The 21,547-nt window shown below is 46.6% G+C and overlaps 2 protein-coding genes across 10 annotated transcripts in view; one reads left to right on the top strand and one right to left on the bottom strand.

Moving 5' to 3' along the window:
- Positions 1-11,837, bottom strand: part of SRD5A1 (steroid 5 alpha-reductase 1) — a 55,038-nt gene extending 43,201 nt beyond the window's left edge. For 3 of the 4 annotated variants that reach the window (XM_081520977.1, XM_081520978.1, XM_081520975.1), the window contains exon 1: positions 11,359-11,837. In XM_081520977.1, coding sequence (XP_081377103.1) covers positions 11,359-11,645 — 287 coding nt within the window. In that variant the 5' untranslated portion in view covers positions 11,646-11,837. The remainder of the gene's footprint in view (positions 1-11,358) is intronic. The other variant, XM_081520979.1, reaches the window with a different exon arrangement.
- Positions 11,838-12,067: 230 nt separating this feature from the next.
- Positions 12,068-21,547, top strand: part of NSUN2 (NOP2/Sun RNA methyltransferase 2) — a 32,237-nt gene continuing 22,757 nt past the window's right edge. For 3 of the 6 annotated variants that reach the window (XM_081520969.1, XM_081520970.1, XM_081520973.1), the window contains exons 1-4: positions 12,068-12,235; positions 12,333-12,490; positions 13,784-13,888; positions 19,684-19,789. In XM_081520969.1, the coding sequence (XP_081377095.1) occupies positions 12,140-12,235; positions 12,333-12,490; positions 13,784-13,888; positions 19,684-19,789 (465 nt within the window). In that variant the 5' untranslated portion in view covers positions 12,068-12,139. Of the gene's footprint in view, positions 12,236-12,332; positions 12,491-13,783; positions 13,889-14,523; positions 15,054-18,635; positions 19,790-21,547 lie in introns of those variants that run through there. The other 3 variants (XM_081520971.1, XM_081520972.1, XM_081520974.1) reach the window with 2 other exon arrangements.

A 21,547-nucleotide genomic window follows, 5' to 3' on the forward strand; every position in this document is an offset into this window, starting at 1 on the left:
TAGTTCCTCAGGCACTCTATCAGATCTAATCCTTCCAGTCTATTTGTCACTTCGACTGCATAATCGTAAGGGAAAAGCTTGTGCATACCAGGACCCAAGAGGAAGGAACAGTGACCCCACAAGAGACTGACCCAGACTTTCCAGGAGTCTCCGACTGAGGCGTGGGTCAGTGGTGGCCTGCTGCAGAGTTGGGGGCACTGAGTGTAGCAGTGCGGGCACAGGACCTTTTGAAGGAGGTCACCATGCCAAAGCCTTTGACTGTGTGGATCACAACAAACCCTGGAAAATTCTTAAAGAGATGGGAATACCAGACCACCTGACCTGCCTCTTGAGAAACCTGTATGCAGATCAGGAAGCAACAGTTAGAACTGGACATGGAACAACAGACTGGTTCCAAATAGGAAAAGGAGTACGTCAAGGCTGTATATTGTCACCCTGCTTATTTAACTTATATGCAGAGTACATCATGAGAAACGCTGGGCTGGAAGAAACACAAGCTGGAATCAAGATTGCCGGGAGAAATATCAATAACCTCAGATATGCGGATGACACCACCCTTATGGCAGAAAGTGAAGAAGAACTAAAGAGCCTCTTGATGAAGGTGAAAGAGGAGAGTGAAAAAGTTGGCTTAAAGCTCAACATTCAGAAAACTAAGATCATGGAATCCAGTCCCATCACTTCATGGCAAATAGATGGGGAAACAGTGGAAACAGTGGCTGACTTTATTTTTTTGGGCTCCAAAATCACTGCAGATGGTGACTGCAGCCATGAAATTAAAAGACGCTTACTCCTTGGAAGGAAAGTTATGGCCAATCTAGATAGCATATTAAAAAGCAGAGAGACTACTTTGCCAACAAAGGTCTGTCTAGTCAAGGCTATGGTTTTTCCAGTGGTCATGTATGGATGTGAGAGTTGGACTGTGAAGAAAGCTGAGTGCAGAAGAATTGATGCTTTTGAACTGTGGTGTTGGAGAAGACTCTTGAGAGTGCCTTGGACTGCAAGGAGATCCAACCAGTCCACCCTAAGGGACATCAGTCCTGGGTGTTCATTGGAAGGACTGATGTTGAAGCTGAAACTCCAATACTTTGGCCACCTCATGTGAAGAGTTGACTCACTGGAAAAGACCCTGATGCTGGGAAAGATTGAGGGCAGGAGAAGGGGACGACAGATGGCTGGATGGCATCACTGACTCGTGGACATGAGTTTGGGTAAACTCTGGGAGTTGGTGATGGACACGGAGGCTTGGCGTGCTGTGATTCATAGGGTCACAAGGAGTTGGACACGACTGAGTGAGGGAAGGGAACTGACTGACCATTATCTTCATTTCCTCCACCATAGTTTGGCTTCAGGTCAAAGAACAGGGAGGGAACACAGCCCCTCCCATCAACAGAAAATTGGATTAAAGATTTACTGAGGGCAGCCCCGTCCATCAGAATTAGAACCAGTTTCCCCCTCAGTCAGTCTCTCCCATCAGGAAGCTTCCATAAGCCTCTTATCCTTCTCCAACAGTGGGCAGACAGGCTGAAAACCACAATCACAGAAAACTAACCAATCTGATCACATGGACCACATCCTTGTCTAACTCAGTGAAACTAAGCCATGCTGTGTGGGGCCACCAAGATGGACGGGTCATGGTGGAGAGTTCTGACCAAACGTGGTCCACTGGAGAAGGGACTGGCAAACCATGAACAGTATGAAAAGCTAAAGAGGTAGGACACTGAAAGATGAACTCCCCAGGTCGGTAGGTGCCCAACATGCTACTGGAAATCAGTGGAGAAAAAACTCCAGAAAGAAGGAAGAGACAGGGCCAAAGCGAAAAACAACACCCAGTTGTGGATGTGACTGGTGATGGAAGTAAAATCCTATGCTGTGAAGAGCAACATTACATAGGAACCTGGAATGTTGGGTTCATGAATCCAGGCAAACTGGAACTGGTTAAACAGGAGATGGCAAGAGTGAATGTTGACATTTTAGGAATCAGTGAACTAAAATGGACTGAAATGGGTGAATTTAACTCAGATGACCCTTATATCTACTACTGTCAGCAAGAATCCCTTAGAAGAAATGGAGTAGCCCTCATAGTCAACAAAAGAGTCGGAAATGCAGTACTTGGATGCAATCTCAAAAAAACGACAGAATGATCTCTGTTTGTTTCCAAAGCAAACCATTCAATGTCAGAGTCATCCAAGTCTATGCCCCGACCAGGAATGCTGAAGAAATTGAAGTTGAATGGTTGTGAAGACCTACAAGACCTTCTAGAACCAAGACCTAAAAAAATGTCCTTTTCATTATAGGGGACTGGAATGCAAAAGAAGGAAGTCAACAAATACCTGGAGTAACTGGCAAATTTGGCCTTGGAGTACAGAAGGAAGCAGGGCTAAGGCTAATAGAGTTTTGCCAAGAGAATACACTGGTCATAGCAAACACCCTCTTCCAACAACACAAGAGAAGACTCTACACATGGACATCACCAGATGGTCAATACTGAAATCAGACTGACTATATTCTTTGCAGCCAAAGATGGAGAAGCTCTACACAGTCAGCAAAAACAAGACCAGGAGCTGACTGTGGCTCAGATCATGAACTCCTTATTGCCAAATTCAGACTTAAATTGAAGAAAGTAGGGAAAACCACTAGACCATTCAGGTATGACCTAATTCATATCCCTTACTGTTATACAGTGGAAGCTGAGCCACAAGGGAAGCCCAAGAATACTGGAGTGGGTAGCCTATCCCTTCTCCAGGGGTTCTTCCCAACCCAGGAATCGAACCCAGGTCTCCCATGTTGCAGGCAGATTCTTTACCAACTGAGCTATCAGGGAAGTTCATGGGATTATCCAGGCAAGAATCCTAGACCTGGTTGTCATTTCCTTCTCCAAGGGATCTTCTGGACCCAGTGATCAAACCCTTGTCTCCTACGTTGGCAGACGAGTTCTTTACCACTAGCGCCATCTGGGAAACCCCTTGTGTGTTGAGTGTTAGCTGCTCAGTCGTGTCCGACTCTTTCCGACCCCGTGGACTGTGGCTCAGCAGGCTCCCCTATCCATGGTATTTCCCAGGCCAGAACACTGGAGTGGGTTGCCATTGCCTTCTCTAGCGGATCTTCCCGACCCAGGGATTGAACCCAGGTCTCCTGCGTTGCAGGTGGATTCTTAACCATCTGAGCCACCAGGGAACCGCTGGAAGTCCCTTATGACACATTTAAAAGAGAGGCTGACCGAGGCTCTCCCCAGGTCATTAATGGATTCCAGCAGGAGGGAAGCTGAACCTCAAGCCGGTGAGGTGCTTTGAGGTGCTACCATGAGGGAAGACAACAGAACCAAGATCCCACAGGGTCACAGACCTGGCTGAGCACATGCCTTGGGGTGGGCGTTTGAGAGTCCGCATTCTGGGACTTGGGGGTGGGGTGGGGCGTGTTTGGCCCCCTTCCTCTGTGGCCTCAGGGTAAAGGCAGTAACTGGGGGCCCCAGGGGTAAATAAACAGTTCTGCGCTCCAGTGGGACTTGGGTTTGTGACTACCTTACACAGAGGAGCTGATAAAGAAATGATGCGGTGACTCGCTCACTGACTGCCCAGTGGGAATCAGCGACACAGGCGCCCTGGGTTCAGATCACACTGAGTCCCTGCTTGGCTCGACAGAAAGCAGAACGGGGTTGAGGGCGCCACCCCAGGACCGCAGCGCGGAGAGGCTCTGAGCAGACCTGATAACAGACAGTTTCTCACTTCCAGCCCGCACATGCCTGGGGTGAGCAGGTGAAAGGTCGCACTCTGCACACAAACAAAACCCAGGGCGGTGTGACAAGGTGTGGACAGTGTCCTCTGGACTCAGACGTCTGAGATCAACAGCTGACCTCCGCGCTGACCCCATGCAGGGGCCACCGGCACAACGACGTGGTTTGCCATGGATTAAAAAAAAAAAAAATGCCTACATACATCCTTGTCCATCCCTGGAGGTCAGGGCCTTGGTGTGCCCTGTCTGACAGCTGTCCCCTGCCCCCATCCTAGGCAGGCCTGCCCTCCCTTCCCCGGCTCCCCTCCACAAAGGTCACCCTTGTACTTAGCAAAAGTACAAGTTTCCCTCATCCTCACCGACGTCTTCAGAGAACGTCTTGCCTCCGTCTGCAAGCCGATCAATGAGCAGGGAGTCAGTGGATCCTCAGACAAGGTGTGCTAAAAGAAGATTATAAAGACACGCAGGCAGACACCCCTTCCCACAGACCACGGGAAGCCCCTCCACCTGGCTCTGGTTCTTCAAGATGCTAATGCTCCCCTAGGGCAGGGCCCTGCCCTGCTGCTGGGTCAGCCCACTACCCAGCCCAGCGCCTCGGCAGACGGCCACGAAGTTCTGGAAGTTGCTGCCCACTCAGGCTTGCATCTTCCAAGCATGTGTCCCAAGTCCTGTGGTTTGTGTTTCTGCCGCCACCAGTCTGACTCAGGTTGGGATTCACTCAGCCTCCCTTCTTACTTAATCTGGGCTGGCCGGCAGAGCCCTGGCAAAGGAGGGGTGACTGACGTCTCCAGATTGGCTGGACGCTTTGGGACAAGCTCTCAGTCCGTTCTGCCCTCCTGCTCTGGTCCACTTCCTCCCGTAATCAACAGCCTGGGGCTGATCAAACAGAGACCCCTACTTCCCCAGAGGGACGATCCCTGCTGGGACCAATCTGCCCTTATTATCAGGGCCAAGCTGAGCATATCTGGTCTAAATTTTGGCTATAAAACTATGATCACAGAAAAATACAATTTTTGACAATGTGTTCACAACATTCTTTAGACTCCAGAGAAAGCTTGAAGAAAAAAGTTATCTCTTTAAGAATTCTTGCCCTGAGGAAATAACTCCTCCTATACCTTTAGACCTGAGCTCTCTGGATCACTTATCTATACCATCTCTAATTCCTGAAACCAAAAGGAAAAAAGGGAGAACAAAGCTTTTTAAGATCTTATTCCAACCATTTTTACAATTAGTGTGTTTTGTATTGTGATATCTGATTCATAACTAAGTTTGGAATACAAATCTATAGGATCTCCTGTGTCTATTTGGATAAACGTATGTCTCAGTGTGCCTTTGTTTTTTGGATAATATTGCTGATTGCTGAGATCAGTGTGTAAATGAGCTTTAATCTAATTTGCCTTAAAAAAAAAAGTGAGCAAAATACAAGAGAAATTAACCTAAATGAATTTCAGGTTCATGTGAACTGGGAAATATTCAGTATTAAATACCTGATATTAATGTTTGTTTCTTGATCTAAATAATGTAGACATGTCTAAGAGTAATCAACATTAAGCAGAATATTTTCATTGTACCTAGGTTTAATATAAGGTAGATATTATTATATCTGTTACAATTTTGTCAGCAAGGAAATTACAAGTGAAAAAACTTATAAAAAATGTAAATGAGATATGAGCCTTTAGATAGACTCTAGTAAGAATAATTATGTTTTAGGAATGTCTGTCTAAAACAGTCTCTGCAGACTGGGGTAACTTGAACTTCTAAGGGTTGTACTTAACTAAGTGTTGGAAGTGTATTGAATAGCTAAGTCATTTTCCAAATAAAATAAGATTTTAAAACATTTACTACTGAACACTAATCTCCTTTTACAGAGAGACTAAAGTTATTTGGGATTAAAAATGAATGATGTTTAGTGCCGTCCTAAAATGTTCTCTCTAAGAAAGCAAAGGTTTTAGAAATTATTAGTGGTATCTATGCTCACCGATCTATAAAATGTTAATATAAAAGTCAGTTCTTAGTTGCTTAAGGGAAGTAGGAAGTGAAGGAAGGTATGAGGAATGGAATTGCACTTTGTGAAGGGAGAAGGAAGGAACTTACAGGTGGCTTTTGAGGAAGAACACAGTGATGGGCACAGAAGCGATAAGGTTTGTGACAAGGGAGCCATGAGAAGAGAGTCTTGTACATGGTTAGGACTAAGTTTAAAATAAAGTTAATTTTAAGTTTACCTTTTAAAGTAAGCTGGTGCAAAAACTTGAATTTAGCTTTTCTCTCTGTTTAGAGGAAACCTTTTCTTCAGATGTTGAACTGCCTATGATAATAGATTTAAATTTTAGTTTCTTTATCTCTTAAATGATCTTGAAATCCCTGATTGTTACTTTGGCTAAGTGAGTAGTATTGTTTCACAATGAACTATAACCACATTTGACTGAGTGCTCTAAACCTTTTTGATATTTGTTGACAAAGCTTCCTAAATCATTCTAATGAAGAAGATTTCTAGCTAACCTTGGGATGCTTCAGAGGGCCACTGAAACAGCCCAAAGAGAGATATTACAGTAATTAGGTTCATTTTGTATACAGAATTACATGGGGGAGTATCGTCAAGTGAGGAAGTCTCGGGTTATATTGTACGGTACATGTCACTAATATAGATGTCCTGGAAACTGTGTGGAGTTCGTAAAATTCTGATATGTTTGGGTGTAATGTTATCAGAAATAATTTTAGTTACTATCTCAATACTGTCATAGCACTAACCAACTTTTGCAAAAATGCTTCCTCTTCAGGAAGATTTATAGAAAGGACTTTTGGATAAATACCAGTTTCGGAACTGGGTAAGGATTCTAGCGGAAAACCTGATGACTTCACAAAGGTTAACAAAAGGACTGAATGGTGAGTATGCTTACGGTTTTTTATCTGAAAAATTACTGATTTGAATCTGTGTTTTTCAGTTGTAAGAAAAAAAAGAAAAACCTTCTTCTGAAGTAATTATGACAGTAATTTGGTAAAATTATATTTTATAAACAAATTGAAACATTTATCTTTTCTATCTGAACCCTCCAGGCACTGGAAGCTCTTAGTTTCCGGTAACTTTATTAGATAAGGGTTTCCCCTGTGGCTCAGCTGGTAAAGAATCCGCCCACAATGCAGGAGACCCGGGTTCATTCCCTGGGTTGGGAAGATCCCCTGGAGTAGGGAAAGGCCACCCACTCCAGTATTCTGGCCTGGAGAATTGCATGGACGGCGTAGTCCACGGGGTCGCAAAGAGTCAGACACTTTAACTGAGCGACTTTCACTCACTTCACTTTATCAGATAAGTTAGGAAGGTTATCTCCATAACAGGTATGGAAATCTCAGGCATTTTAGAGCCCTTGAGAAGGGAGGAATTTACTTAGATCTGTTAGGCAAAATCTGTGATAAGACTTTGGCATGACTTTCCTAGCCCTGAAAGGTTTTATTTTAAAAGTTCAGTCTGAAAGTCTCAGCAAAGCAAAAAAGTCTATGATCAATTATGGTTATATAAGTCATCAGGCCAAGTTTATTGAGACCAGACCTATATTACAAACAGGTCTTAATTTGGTTATATTTGGTAAAAATGACAGTGAGTTTTAGGGAGAAAGAGATGTTCCAATGAATATTAAACCCTGGCTTGTTAATGGAGGTCTGTATCTACTAACACTCACTTTCCGGATAGTTCTTTGCTGTTAGGGTATATTAATGCAAAATTTAATTGAATTATTAAAGGACACTCTAGGGTTGTTTTTGAAGCTTATCTCAATAATCTGTCTTTGGATGAAGATCAGATGCCTCACAGTGACATGCAACCAAGACTGGAAGAAGATGTGATTTAAGGAACTCTCTCCAACCTGGAAGGAAGGACCTTTCTATCAGGTACTCTTAACTAGCTCATGCCCAGTGAAACCGAAGGGAAAGTGACTCTTGGGTTAACTCCCACTTCCAAAGGCCCCTAAGCTGGACTGGTCTATAGAGATGCCTGCTGACCTCAAGCTCACCTTAGAACAATGCTCACACGGAGTAAACTACACTCCACTGGGACGAGAAGAGGAGGACATCAGGAGACGGCGTGCCCAAGAGGCTCATCTGACTTGTGTGATCATTTATAACGCTTTCTTGATTCCTTGGCCCTACGCCTATCAATCAAATGCTTTCTATCATGGACATGAGTCTATGCTAGTTTAAAACTCAATCCAATGGCTTGTGGCCAATTACCTGTGTCTAGTACTTCTGGGTTACCTTGGTGGATTTCTGCTCTCTAGGGCTCTGATTAGATACCCCCTAGGAAATTTATTTTAGATGAATGTTCAGTCCTGTTTTACCTATTCATGATATCACTAGATGGGATCCTCTCACCTGGCCAATTAGCTATGGTCATTTTAGTTTAAAAGCTCCTCTATGTTGGGAAGGGTTAAATCATACTAAAAATGATCAACCTGGTAATTATGAGAGAAGACTAGGTGCTTTACAAACTATGTCTATTATTACCCTTAGAGAGATTGGTATGGAACTCAGTGGATTTGTGGCACTAATTTATGGCCATCACATCTACAGGGATCAATACGAAGGTGTAGCCCGGGATTCCTATGAATTCAAGGTCATACATGTTAACAAATTAGAGGTAACCCCAACCAATCTACCACTGGTATGATCCCAGTGGGTCAAGGATCTGTATTCTACTGGTATGACCATTTAGCAGCTTTTGTGTGTGTGTGTGTGTGCACAACCCCTTCAATGGGGTTAGAGGATGTAATTGGCCATATCTAAGTCTTAACAACTTTCATAAGCTTTAAATGATAATAATTGGGCTATTTGCCTATTGAATTCTGAGATCTCTATGATGAAAAAGGCAGTGCTACACAACCGCATGGCCCTTGACATCCTCACAGCATTTCAGGGAGGCACTTGCGCCATAATTCAAACTGAATGCTGTGTTTCTATACCTGATGAATTCTCTAATATAATACATTTGATGAACCATATGAAAAATCAGATTTCTGCTTTAAGTGACCCATTCTCTAGTCTTGACGATCTTTTAAAAAAAAAACTGGTTTGCTGTGAGAGGCTCATGGCTAAAATATTTACTTTTAATTCCACTAATGTTATTAATTACATCATTTGTATTTTGCTTGTTTCACAAGATTATTATTTCTTGTATTACCAAGTGTATGACTGAGCCTCCAATGAAAATAATGACTAGACTTGAAGCAGTTGATCAAATGTATAGCTTGATATACGATCAATGATTTTAATAGTGTAACTGTAGGTATTTTCATGCGACGAGAGGAAATACTTTCCTGGAGCATAACTAGAAGACAGGTGTCCAGAAATCTTTGACTATTAAGACCTAGTCCAGTAATAGCACACTGAGTGGCTTATCAGCAGAAACCTTCTTCAGAACTGCAAACGAGCCTTCCCAGCAAGGCGGGACAAAATGGTCATGAAATGCCCCCCGGAGTATGGCCAGATTTATGACCACAAGGGGGTTGTGTCAACTACAAATTGGCACTTACACTGCCAACTGCCTGCAGGGAAATTGAACCCCACGCTGCCATAGCTATTGACCTTCAATAACCCCTGGGTTCAGGGTGGAGTGAGGCACTCTGTGCTCCAGAGAATCTGGCGGGACAGGTCTTTAGATAGTTGGATGTTTTTAGGAACAGATTTTATGATCTCAATCTTTGCATCTCCTCATATCTAGAGAAAGCACTAAATCTCTTCATGGTGACATCAGATCCTCATGACTAACAAAAACCTTTTGTAAAATGAGTGCTTCATGGCTTTGAACTTGCCCTGCACCAAAACCTCATATATTGACTTTCCTCCACTGCTACTTTGGAGCAGTGTCTCAGAGCTATCTGGGATGCTGCCTCCCAGGTTGCAGTCCTCATTTTGCCCCAAATAAAACTTAACTCGCAACTCTCAAGTTGTACATCTTTTTTTAGTCGACAGTGCTCACTGACTTAGGTCAAATGACCGTTGAATAAATTAGCTGCTTGGGTAGAATGGAAGATGTTTATCTCTTCTATTTGGAAAACTTGTCGGAGTTTAGTTGCTCAGTCGAGTCTGACTTTTTGCAACCCATGGACTGCCGAACACCAGGCATCCCTGTCCTTCACCACCTCCTGGAATTTGCTCAAGTTGGAAAGTTTGGAAAACTTAAATGTCCCCAAATCACATGGGCTACGTTTACAGTAACATGAACAACTGTGGGCGGCAGCCTTGCTGTAGAGGTTTCCTATCTTCATGAATGAAATTACTGGCCAGATTCAGGTGCTGCGAGTCATCGGCTCCCTGTTTTGGTATGGACTTACGGAAAACTTGGGCTTCCCTGGTGGCTCAGATGGTAAAGAACCTGTCTGCAATGCAGGAGACCTGGGTTCAGTTCCTGGGTCGGGAAGATCCCCTGGAGATGGGAACGGCTACCCACTCCAGTATTCTTGCCTGGAAAATTTCATGGACAGAGGAGCCTGGCGGGCTACAGTCCATGGGGTTGCAAAGAGTCGGATGTGACTGGGAACATGCTGATGAGTCTGTTAACGAATATGCTTACTGGAATTCTCTAGGACTGCCAGGTACAGAGCACTCAGACAGACTTTGTGGAACATTGACTGCCCATTTACAGTGTCTGCTTAAAACTTAAAAGCAGACTGGGATGCAGCTGCCCAGAGGCTCAAGAGAGGCTCAGAGATACCCTCACTGACGTCTTCTACTGCTCTGTGAAATGGGTGTCCTAAGGTGGGACCCACAAGTAGAGACGTCAAGTAACCTGCCCACGTTCCCAAAGCAGCTGAGCTCAGGTCCCTCACGTGCAGAGAACACCCTTTTTAACTGGACAGCCTTTCAAAGTCTGAATACAAATTTTCAAATTTTGATTTTAAGCTTTTGAGCAGCCATTTGGTTTAGCTATGCAAAAGTGTGAAAGTGTTAGTCACTCAGTTGTGTCCGACCCTTTGCAACCCTATGGACTGTAGCCCGCCAGGCTCCTCTGTCCATGTGGATTCTCCAGGAAAGAATACTGGACTGGGTTGCCATTCCCTTCTACAGGGGGTCTTCCCCATCCAAGAATCGAACCCAGGTCTCCTGCAATGCAGGCAGATTCTTTACTAGATGAGCCACCAGGGAAGGCCTTCAGCTGTGCAGAAGCCAAAGCCTAAGACCTGGAGAGAGGCCCAACTTATTACAGACCTGAAGCTACAGACATAGCCACTGAGCGTCCTTCACAGAAACCAAACATCTGGAAGTCAGCTTAAAGGCCTTAGGTGTGTTTACCGGTTATTTCTTGGAAGGCTACCTCCACAGTGCTGGGGGCACTTGCCTATATTGTAGAGGAGAAAGTCCCTAAACGGGACCCATTCAGTAGTTGTAGGAAACCAGACCCCCAAGGTGCAAGGGATCACCTGATTGGGGGAAACAAACCTCCACCCTCAACAAAGAGTCCACGATGGAACCAGAAAAGTAGGAAGAGGGCGCTGGGGGAGAGAGAGCAGGGGCGCAAGGAGAGGGCGCCAGGCCCTGGTGCACAGGTGCAGTGAGCCGGCCTGGGGTGGCACGAGGGCGGTGCACCAGGGGCGGCGGGGAGAAGGGGGCGGCTGGGGGAAGCGCGGGGCTGCCCGCTCTTACCGTTGCGCATAGTGGACGAGGAACATGGCCAGGAGGATGCAGTTGGGCCAGCGGTTGAGGCGCTCGGCTGGCGCGCCCGCGCCCGCGCACGCGAGAAGCGGCAGGGCCAGTGAGGGCAGCTCCTGCACGGCCCAGGCGGCCCGCGCCGGGAGCCCGAAGGCAGAGCCGGGCGACGCGTAGCGCCCGTAGGGCGAGCCCACCAGCTTCAGCAACACGTAGCACACGACGCCCAGGGCGCACTCCAGGTAGGCGAGCGCGTCCAGCAGGAACCGCTCGGCCAGCTCCATGGTGGGGGCCGGCAGGCGTGCTCCATGGCCCAGCGACTGCGTCGGGCCACATATAGGGTGGCGGCGGCTGCGGGCGGGGTTGGGTGAGGGGCGGGAGGCGCGGTTACCTGAGGTTGGCGCCCGCTGTCAAAGCCCTGGGCCCGGACCCGCCCCGTGCGGGCGGCCCCAGAGCCATGCGCCACGGGTCTCCCTAGTCCTGGGTGCGCGCCGGGGACGGGGCGGGGCGCCCGCTCGCCACGCCCAAACGACCAGAGCCCCGCCCACAAGGCCCCGCCCACTCCGGGCCCTCCCCGAGCGTCGTCGCCGCGGTGCGCACGCGCGATCTCGGGCTGCCCGCATCGCTGCCTGAGCCGGCGCGGAAACCCTTGCGCTCCTGTAGGTCCCGGGGAGGCGCATGCGCGGACCTGCGGGGTCCTCGAGCTGCAGCCCGGAAGTGGTAGCGGCCGACGGTGGCGGGTCGCGCTGTGCGGGCGGCGTGCGCGGCCGCGTGGGCCATGGGGCGGCGGTCGCGGGGCCGGCGGCTCCAGCAGCAGCAGCAGCAGCAGCAGCGGCCCGGGAGCGCGGAGGACGGCGGAAAGCGCAATGGGGCGGTAGGAGCCGGGAGAGGGCGGGCCGGGGCTCCGAGGCCCGCGGAGCGGAGAGGAGCGGGTTCGCGGCCCCGGGTGCCAAGTTTCTCTCACGCCTCAGGGCTGGGAAGGCGGCTACCCCGAGATCGTCAAGGAGAACAAGCTGTTCGAGCACTACTACCAGGAGCTCAAGATCGTGCCCGAGGGCGAGTGGGACCAGTTCATGGGGGCGCTCAGGGAGCCTCTTCCGGCCACTTTAAGGATTACCGGTTACAAGAGGTAAGGGAGTCGCGCCTTTCACATTTCTTGGAAAGTTGGGGTTTAGAATGCCGCGGGTTTAAAACGCAGATATGTTTCTCCCAAGAAGCACACGTCAGCTGTGTGGATGCTACGGCCTGGAGGCCTTGAGAGGAGGGAGCACGGGTGTCCCAACGGAGTACGGGGAGGAGGACCTGGCAAGTTGGGAGGTCAGAATCAGAAAGGAGCGTGCAAGCTGAGAAGCAGTTGACTCTTGGGGGCCCGTTGACGATGCCCCACCCTTTGGAACACATGAGAACCTGTGACATTAGTGAGTTTTAAGTGAAGCTTATGGTGTTCTCGCTCTTAAATTTTTTTTTTTTTAATCGTGTAACTGACCACGTGGGCTTATTGCTGGGTGCACAATGGAAAGACCAAATAACAAGGCAGCAGTCTTGCAGAAAGCGAAAACGCTTTACTTCAGGATAGTCAAGCAAGGAGACAGGAGGCAGTGCTCAGCTCTTCCCCATCAACTGTTGAGCAGGGTTATTTATCCGTGGAAGTAGGGAGTAAGTGGGGGAGGGGACACTGGAATGATGGGTGAAAATTAAAGGCAAGTTTCAAGCGTTCCCTGCAGGTGCAGCTGTGCTTCATACCTTTTTACGTGCAGTTTTGGGGTGGGGAGTCTGTTACATGTGGTGGATTTTCACTTTGATGTCTAAAGTTTACTGTGGGTTATTTAACTTATTAAAATGTTTATTACAAATATTTTGGCCTCAGCCCATGGCATGTGGGATTTTAGTTCCCAGACCAGGGATCAAACCTGCACTTCCTGCGTTGGAAAAAAGAGTCTTAACTACTGGACCGCCAGGGAAAGTCCCTTGTATGGGTTGTATTGGTCCTTTAATGTGCCTCTGCTGGGCAAAATGGCCTTTAGCACTGTTGTGTCCATATCCTGTTTCCCTGGTCTTCTTCGAAACAAGCTTAGGGATGTCATTTAATCAAGTTGTTTCTTCCTTAATGAACCTTTAGTGTGTAAGTTTAAGGATATGGTTGCAGTTGTACCTTTTGAAGATGACCTGCAAGTGAAAATGGAACTCGAGGAATGTTCAGGAGAGAAGGAGTGCAGTAGTATTGTATTTAGTTTTTCACCTTTTAGAGATTAAAGGACAAGGATTGTTTAAGCTTTGAAAGAATACAGTAAAATGGTAGTAATTAAAGAATGTCTTCATTGCACACAAGGATGGCTTTTGTTACAAAACACAAGGTTTATAAGGAGATTATTAAATTAGCTTTCCAGATTGATTTGAAACTTTAAAAAAATTTTTTTGATAGCCACGCAAAAGAGATTCTCCATTGCTTAAAGAACAAATATTTCAAGGAACTGGAGGACCTGGAGGTGGATGGGCAGAAAGTTGAAGTTCCACAGCCCCTGAGTTGGTAGGTATAACAAAGCTTCATCCTGTTGAATATTTCTCTGGGATTTTAATCTTTGTCACTTGAATTTATTTCTTGGTAACACATTTGATGTTGGCATGAAAGAACCTAAAGATACTTTTGAGACATTTTCCTATTATTATTCCCCGTGCTTTTTTTGCTGTTACTTCACACCTGTGTACAAGTTTTCCTTTGTGATTTGCAGTGCTGTGTATTGAAGTCTTGATTTACATTAATTTTTCCAAGTAAGTCCAGCTTCTTTTCTTCCTTGATGTTACCATTTCCACCATTTCTACTTAAACCCCTTGTTCTCATGTCAGAACTGTTGCAGACTTAATGTATTGTTGCAGGGCTCAGCATAAGACAGATAAGAGTCAGAGGGTGGGAGACATATGGAGTGTAGCCAGTATTTCATTTTGCTGATTGCTTGGTTTATTGCATATGAACACACTACACAACAGAAGTTAGTCAGGCAGAGAAGGAAAGGAAAAGGGGTGATGGAGGAGGCGTCTCGGCATGAGTGTTGGTCCCCTGCCTGCAGCTGGGCCTTGGGACAAGTGTGAGCTGGAAGTCCCCGTCTACTCTGACAGCGCCTCCAGTGGTGTCCGTCTGTCTGAAACAGTTCCTTCATCTTGCAGCATCAGGTCCTTTGACAGTGAACCTTCAAGCCCCCGTCTCAGTGTTTTAAAGCGTCCGCCAGTGGGTGTCTTAACAGTGATAATCTGAGACCTCCTCATCAGTCGCCCCTTCTGTTCCCACGATGTCTTTCTGAGATGTTACCAAACAGCGGATGTTTCCGAACAGTCCTCGTGAAGGTTCACATTGGCCACTGTGACTCCATTTTGAACTCCTCGACATCACCCAAAGTCACACAAGATGAGTGGGATTCCCGTGAATATAAATCACGTCATAGCCCCTCGCCCAGCAAAGGCTCAGCAGGGGCTGTGTCAGCTGTCCTGTCTGTCTCTGTCTCCAGGGCGCACGCTCACCCTCCTTTTATTCTCGCTGTCCTGTCAGTGTCTCGTGGCTCATTTGTGTGTCTTGATACAGTTCAGGCGTGTGAAAGTGGTCCCGTCTGTCTTGTGAATGGCCCAGAGTAGTCAGGCACAAACCATGGTGGTGCCAAGGCTGGGGCCATCAGTTCAGTTCAGCTCAGTTCAGTCGCTCAGTCATGTCCGACTCTCTGCGACCCCATGGACGGCAGCACACCAGGCTTCCCTGTCCTTCACCAGCTCCTGGAGTTTACTCAAACTCATGTCCATTGAGTCAGTGATGCCATCCAACCATCTCATCCTCTGTCGTCCCCTTCTCCTCCTGCCTTTAATCTTTCCCAGCATCAAGGTCTTTTCCAGTGAGTCCATTCTTTGCATCAGGTGGCCAAAGAATTGGAGTTTCAGCTTCAACATCAGTCCTTCCAATGAACATTCAGGACTGATTTCTTTTAGGATGGACTGGTTGGATCTGCTTGCAGTCCAAGGGACTCTGAAGAGTCTCATGGCCTGGGCTATGGAACTCATGAAGTTGTTAACAGTTACACATTGCAGATTATCAACTTCAAGGTACTGAGAATTCTCACAAAAGGACAGCAACACATTTTAAATGATTACTATAAAATGGTGAATTTAACCAGCATTGTCTGGCAGTTTGTTTGTTCAGTCGCATCTGACTCTTTGTGACCCCATGAACTACGTCACACCAGGCTTCCCTGTTCTTTGCAATCTCCCAGAATTTGCTCAGATTCTTGTCCATTGAGTTAGTGATGCTATTTGAAAGCATTGGTTCTTTGGACCCCAGCCTTCTTTATGGTCCAGCTCTCAGATCCATACTGACTACTGGATAAACCATAGCTTTGACTAGATGGACCTTTGTTGGCAAAGTGATGTCTCTGCTTTTTAATACACTGTCTAGGTTTGTCATAGCTTTCCTTCCAAGTAGCAAGCGTCTTTGAATTTCATGGTTGCAGTCACTGCCTGCACTGATTTTGGAGCCCAGGAAAATAAAATCTGTTACTGTTTCCACGTTTTCCCCTTCTGTTTGCTGCAGAGTGATGGGACTGGATGTCATGATCTTTGTTTTTTGAATGTTAAGCCAGCTGTTTTTTCATTCTCCTTTCACCCTCATCAACGCGCTCTAGTTGCTCTTCACTTTCTGCTTGAAAAGATGAGTTTAACCAGCGTTTCCCGACAGCTTTTGAAGTTTTGACTGTTTAAGTGTTTGATGTGTCTTTTCTTTTTGGCTAACCTTTGTTCATCACAAGCCAAAATGAGGTTCTCATTGTTCATGTTCTGTGCATTTGCTTGCTTTTCATTCTTTTGTTGGCCTTTTGGATGTTGAGTGTCCATATCACAGATGTGTACAGCATCCACGGCGGAATGAGTGCTGAGTGGCCAGAGGCTTAAATCAGATCAAAACCAAATGTCACCATTATAGAGCATGTTTCTGGGGTACAGGAATAAGCCTGCAGTATTACACCAAAAAATTCCATGATGCTTTTTTTGTTGAACAGTTTTAATTAGAGTTTAGAAGCTTAAATGTTAGAGAACAGGAAAAGGACTCGGATACCAGGTGCTGAGGCCACCAGATGAGGAAGATGTCTCTCCCCTGCTGTATCTGCAGCGTCGCCGAGTGTGGTGGCCATCATGTGAAGAGCGGGTCCCCCTCTCAGAGTCACTGGGGTGTACGCCGAGCTCTTTGCCTGCGCCATGGTTTGGAGGTTTGATGGATGGCCCTGGTGCTTGAAGTTGGGGTCGTCTGATGTTTTCAAAAGCAGATTTAAGGTTGTCTTTGCACATTTCTATGCATAATTTCCCTGCTTTTGCTACCGAACACAGTCACCTGGAAACATTCCTTCCACCCTGTGTCCAGAAGTGCGGCTTTTCAGATGTGGTCACCTCTGCCTGTTCTCTGCCTCTGGGCAGAAAGAGGAGCTGGAGAGCCGGCCCCCTGGGGAAAGGGTGTCTCTCTGGGCCGTCCTGGTGGAGTTTTCTTCCACAGTCCCAACCCATACAGAATTAGTCTCCCTATTTTTATTGTTCTCTGCAGACTACAGTTGGCCTTTGGTTTAATTGGCCCATTGAATGTTTAATGGCTACTTTTCACTCTTGATTGTTGAACTTTCTGGGGGCAAGACCAGTCAGTTCCAGACCTCTTGGAAAGGCCCTGCAGGTATTCTGTGGGTGAAGAATACAAGGAGTCACCCCACTAACAGCCAGGGCTTCTCTTCATGGTACTGTTTGATCCGGTTTTCTGAATACAGCTGAAGGGTCTGAGCCACATGTTGTAAGATATGAGTTCCTAATACTCACCCTTTTTTCATTATCAGTGACAACTGTGAGACGGTTTTATTCTATAAACATTAAATCAAATTCACTGGTCGGGTGTGGGATACCCATAAATCAGTCAATAAAGCAGAAACATAAAATACTTTCTGGTGGTTCTTTATATTGTGGAAATTGCAGAAGTAGATCTTCATGTTCTTTTAACCTTTTGAGACATAGCAAGGTGTAATATAGGGGAAGTATTTTGGGGGATCAGGTTTTCTAGAAGGAATGTTATGTATAGGACTTACAGCTTGGGCAGATTTCATTTTTTTTCTTACCTTTCATAGACTAGGAACTGAGGGATTAAAGCATTTTTTAGAAGGCCTTGTTTTGACAATCAGTTGTTACGAATGCACCTTATTGTAATTCTGTTTATGTTCTTTTTAATTGAGTTGATGATGATTTATCATAGATGTTATATATAGAGAGAGACTTTTCTTTTTAACTCAGTCTGTCTTTGTATTTAACTGTTTGAAAGTTAAGTAATTTCCTCATAAGATGAAAAGCTTTCATAATTATAACTTACAGTCAAATTTTATTCTTGTAATAGTAAATTTACATTTTTAACTACTAGAAACTTAACCAATAAAGCACATAAAGAAATACTCCCTCAAGTTATACCTAGAGTCTGCTGTCTATTAGAAAATGAAAATTCAGCCTTGTACAATAAGTAACGGCAGGCAGTGTTCAAATTAGTGATGTTTGGTGGTTTGATAAGGCAGTTACTGGCATGTCTGCTGGCATTGATCACAGACAATTCTGTTTGCCAGGAATCTTATGAAAGCAGATGTTTGGCTATCACCAAAGGCCAGTATTCTTGCCTGGGAAATCCTGTGGACAAAGGAGCCTGGCGGGCTGCAGTCCATGAGGCCACAGAGTTGGACATGATTGAGCGCAAGCCCATAAATGCACAAAAAGGTTGCCGAGGGTGGCAGGTTCTGTTCAGTTCTACAGCTGGAGCCAACCCAAATGAATCCCTGCCATTCACGTCTAGTGAGGCCACAGGGAGTATTTAAAGCTAAACGCTTTTTAAAATTGCCTAATAAGTATGATTGCATTTTGGTTTTGTATTTTTGAAACAGGTTAAGTATTGAAGAGGGAAGCAAGCATAAGAAACAGAAACAGTTCCAGGACATTTTGAGGGTGGCTATGAACAGGTTCAGCTAGTTAATCATCATAATTTGCTGGAAAGCTGGAGAAGGCAATAGCACCCCACTCCAGTACTCTTGCCTGGAAAATCCCATGGACGGAGGAGCCTGGTAGGCTACAGTCCATGGGGTCGCTAAGAGTCGGACACGACTGAGCAACTTCACTTTTACTTTTCCCTTTCATGCACTGGAGAAGGAAATGGCAACCCACTCCAGTATTCTTGCCTGGAGAATCCCAGGGACGGCGGAGCCTGGTGGGCTGCTGTCTGTGGGGTCGCACAGAGTCGGACACGACTGAAACGACTTAGCAGCAGTAGCAGCAGCACTTATCAGATATAGCTCATAATAAAATGAAGTTGAGCAGTTTCTTCAGATCTTAAGCCTCAGGTTGTCTCTGTCAGATAGTCAGATTTTCAAAGCAAACGTGTTTTTCAAACATTCCGTTCTATTTTCACGGCTGTCACCTTAGCTGCAGTTTGACCCATGGAAACGTTGTGAGTCCGCATTGTTAAATTGAGCTCATCGTTGTTAAATTGAGCTCATCATTATACCTCAGACTTAACACTAGGTGTAGTAAGGTTTGTCGCCGAGTGCCATGTGACGCTGAGCATGGCCCCACGTGTCCTGTCCATGTACTGACCCGTGCTGCTGGAGTTCAGTGGGTGGACAGGCACACAGGACGATGAAGAAGCCACACCCTTCCTCATCTGTGATGGCATCATTTATACACCGTCCCAGTATGTTTACAGAGACGGCAGGAGATGCTTTGTTCTTTGATCTGTATAAACATCAGCCTGGGACGTCAGATTAATACGTTTATGATTTCCAAGGTTTGGGGGTATATAGAACATTTCACAATATTATTGGACTGCTTGGTTTGAGAAATAGTGAAAAATACAGTAAAAACAAGTATTGTAATCAAATGTCGGACATTCTAAGAGCTGCCCTACGGCATTATTTTCATTCTCTGTGACCCGCTCTGTAGTTTGTCATCTTCCGCCCTCTCTTGGGCTCTGTGCCCTTAAGCTACTGCAGTGGAGAGTGGGGGCATCGAGGCCTCCCTGCTGCCTCTGCTCTCGGCCGTTCATCGGCACAGCTCCTCAGTCATGTCCTGCACTGTGTCCATCAGAGCCGCGGGCGGTCTGGGCCGGGGCCCAGTCTCGGCAAGCTCTGTGTCCTGCTGCTCGTCCCTGGAGGGCGGGGCTGGGGTGTGAGTGGCCAGAACGCGGCCGGGCGTCTCACTTGGCCCGTGAGCTGTGTAATGAAGGCTCTGTGAAGAGCCCGCTTTAATATGTGTAACCCATGCATGTTTTACTTTCCTTTCGGTCAGGTATCCCGAAGAACTTGCCTGGCACACAAATTTAAGTCGAAAAATCTTGAGAAAGTCTCCACAGCTGGAAAAGTTCCACCAGTTTCTGGTCAGCGAAACTGAATCTGTGAGTAGATGTCTTCAGGCTGCTGGTTTCCTTAAAGCCTTAGTGTTGCAGTGTTATCTCCGCCACGCCTGCCACTGGCAGGGATTGGGTAGATAAGGCACGTAGAGAAGCACCCTGAGCTCACTGTGAGCACCCCTGTAACATCTGGTAATGTAGGTATTAATACTTCCTCTGATCATTCAGAGTCCCGGGGGCGCCGGCACGGTTGTCAGCGAGGCTTCTGGTGTTGGGGTGGCTGCAACCATAGCTGGGCCCAGCACTCTGTTCCCCAGACCCCAATTTGGAGCATATTTTGTCTGCTTTCGTGTCCTTTTGGGGTGCACATACCAGGTTCCTTTCTTGCAGAGAAGGTGATAGGTTTTTATGGCTATCTTTATTAAAAGTGCTGTACTCCACCTTTGCCAAACAGAAGAACAGCATCTAAATGTGACAGGTTTGGTTCTCGTAAGATGACATGGTCTTTGCCCCCTGGTTCCTCAGCTGCCCCGTGTCCTCTGATTGCAGTTTGGTCACTAAATTTCTTACCTTTAGCACCACATCTTCCCTAGCAAAACAGCTGCCCCTGCATGCAGTGCATGACTGAGTGAGTGCCCGTGAAAGAAGGGCATTGTCAGCTTTGCGGTTTCCTTTCAGTTCTGGATTCTTCAGTCTCACATTTACAATCGGAACCTCCCCCTTCCTGTGTTCTAATCTGTTTTTCCTAGCCCAGGAAACCTGGGTGTCAGCAGATGGTTTTTATTTCCTTGTTGCTCTGAGCTTCTCTATCTGGATGACAGGATTATTCGCTTCCCATGATTCTTGCCTTGAAGCCATGGCCAGTGTAGAAACCCTTCACCTCACTCCGTTCCAGGCTCTTCTCAGTCCCCAGCTGCGTGCTCAGGCTTCCTGTCCCTTCGGGTAAGCTGGTCGGCAGGGTGCCTGTTGGCCTGGTTTCCCACTCCCCCCACGTTGAGGAGCGCATGGCGCTGGGCACCGCCTTGTGTACCCTTCTTTGCTCAGGCTTCTGCACAAAGGGCTTCTCTGGATGGGCGTTTAATCTCCAGGGGGTAAGTGAACTGTCACAGAAAGGGTAGGTACATTCTCCACGGGCTGTGTGAACTGTCGGAGAACCGTGTAGGTTTACTCTCCATGCGGTGTGTGAACTGTCAGAGAAAGTGCAGGTTTGTACTTTGGCAGAGCGTTCGTCATCCTGCGTCCATGTGAGTTGAGTGATGAGTGTGTGGTGGCTCTTCTGACAGGAAGCCCAGGTTGTGAAGGAGCAGAAGCCTCCTGGTAGCTGATGATTTTTGGCTTTTTGTTGAGTGTTCAGTCCTAAGCTGTATAGAGTTGTGAGTGTCACAGGTGCTGAATTTTTCAAAGAATCTTTGAACAGTGGAACATTTGACCAGATGTTCTGATCCACGGGTGAAGGTGTGGAGGACGGCTGATTACTGTGGAGGTTTAGTTATTGTCTGCCTTCCGCCGAGGCAAGGAGGGAGGGGTTTGATGATGCGGCATCCAGGAATACAGAGCAGGTGTGGGCTGCTCCTGGAAACAGGAGAACCCGGAAATAGAAGTTACAGTTTCAGCTATGAGGGGACATTTCTAGGGGGGCTTGCTGTCTTGTGTCCACGTTGTACTTGAGTTTCTAATGATCTAATGTCATTCTGACATTAATGCCAAACACATGCCAAAGAATGTTCAAATTACCACACAATTGCACTCATCTCACACACTAGTTAAAGTAATGCTCAGAATTCTCCAAGCCAGGCTTCAACA

Source organism: Giraffa tippelskirchi, chromosome 8 (assembly GCF_054371585.1).
Source record: "Giraffa tippelskirchi isolate mGirTip1 chromosome 8, T2T-mGirTip1v1.2.pri, whole genome shotgun sequence".
In the NCBI taxonomy this organism is placed as follows: domain Eukaryota; kingdom Metazoa; phylum Chordata; class Mammalia; order Artiodactyla; family Giraffidae; genus Giraffa; species Giraffa tippelskirchi.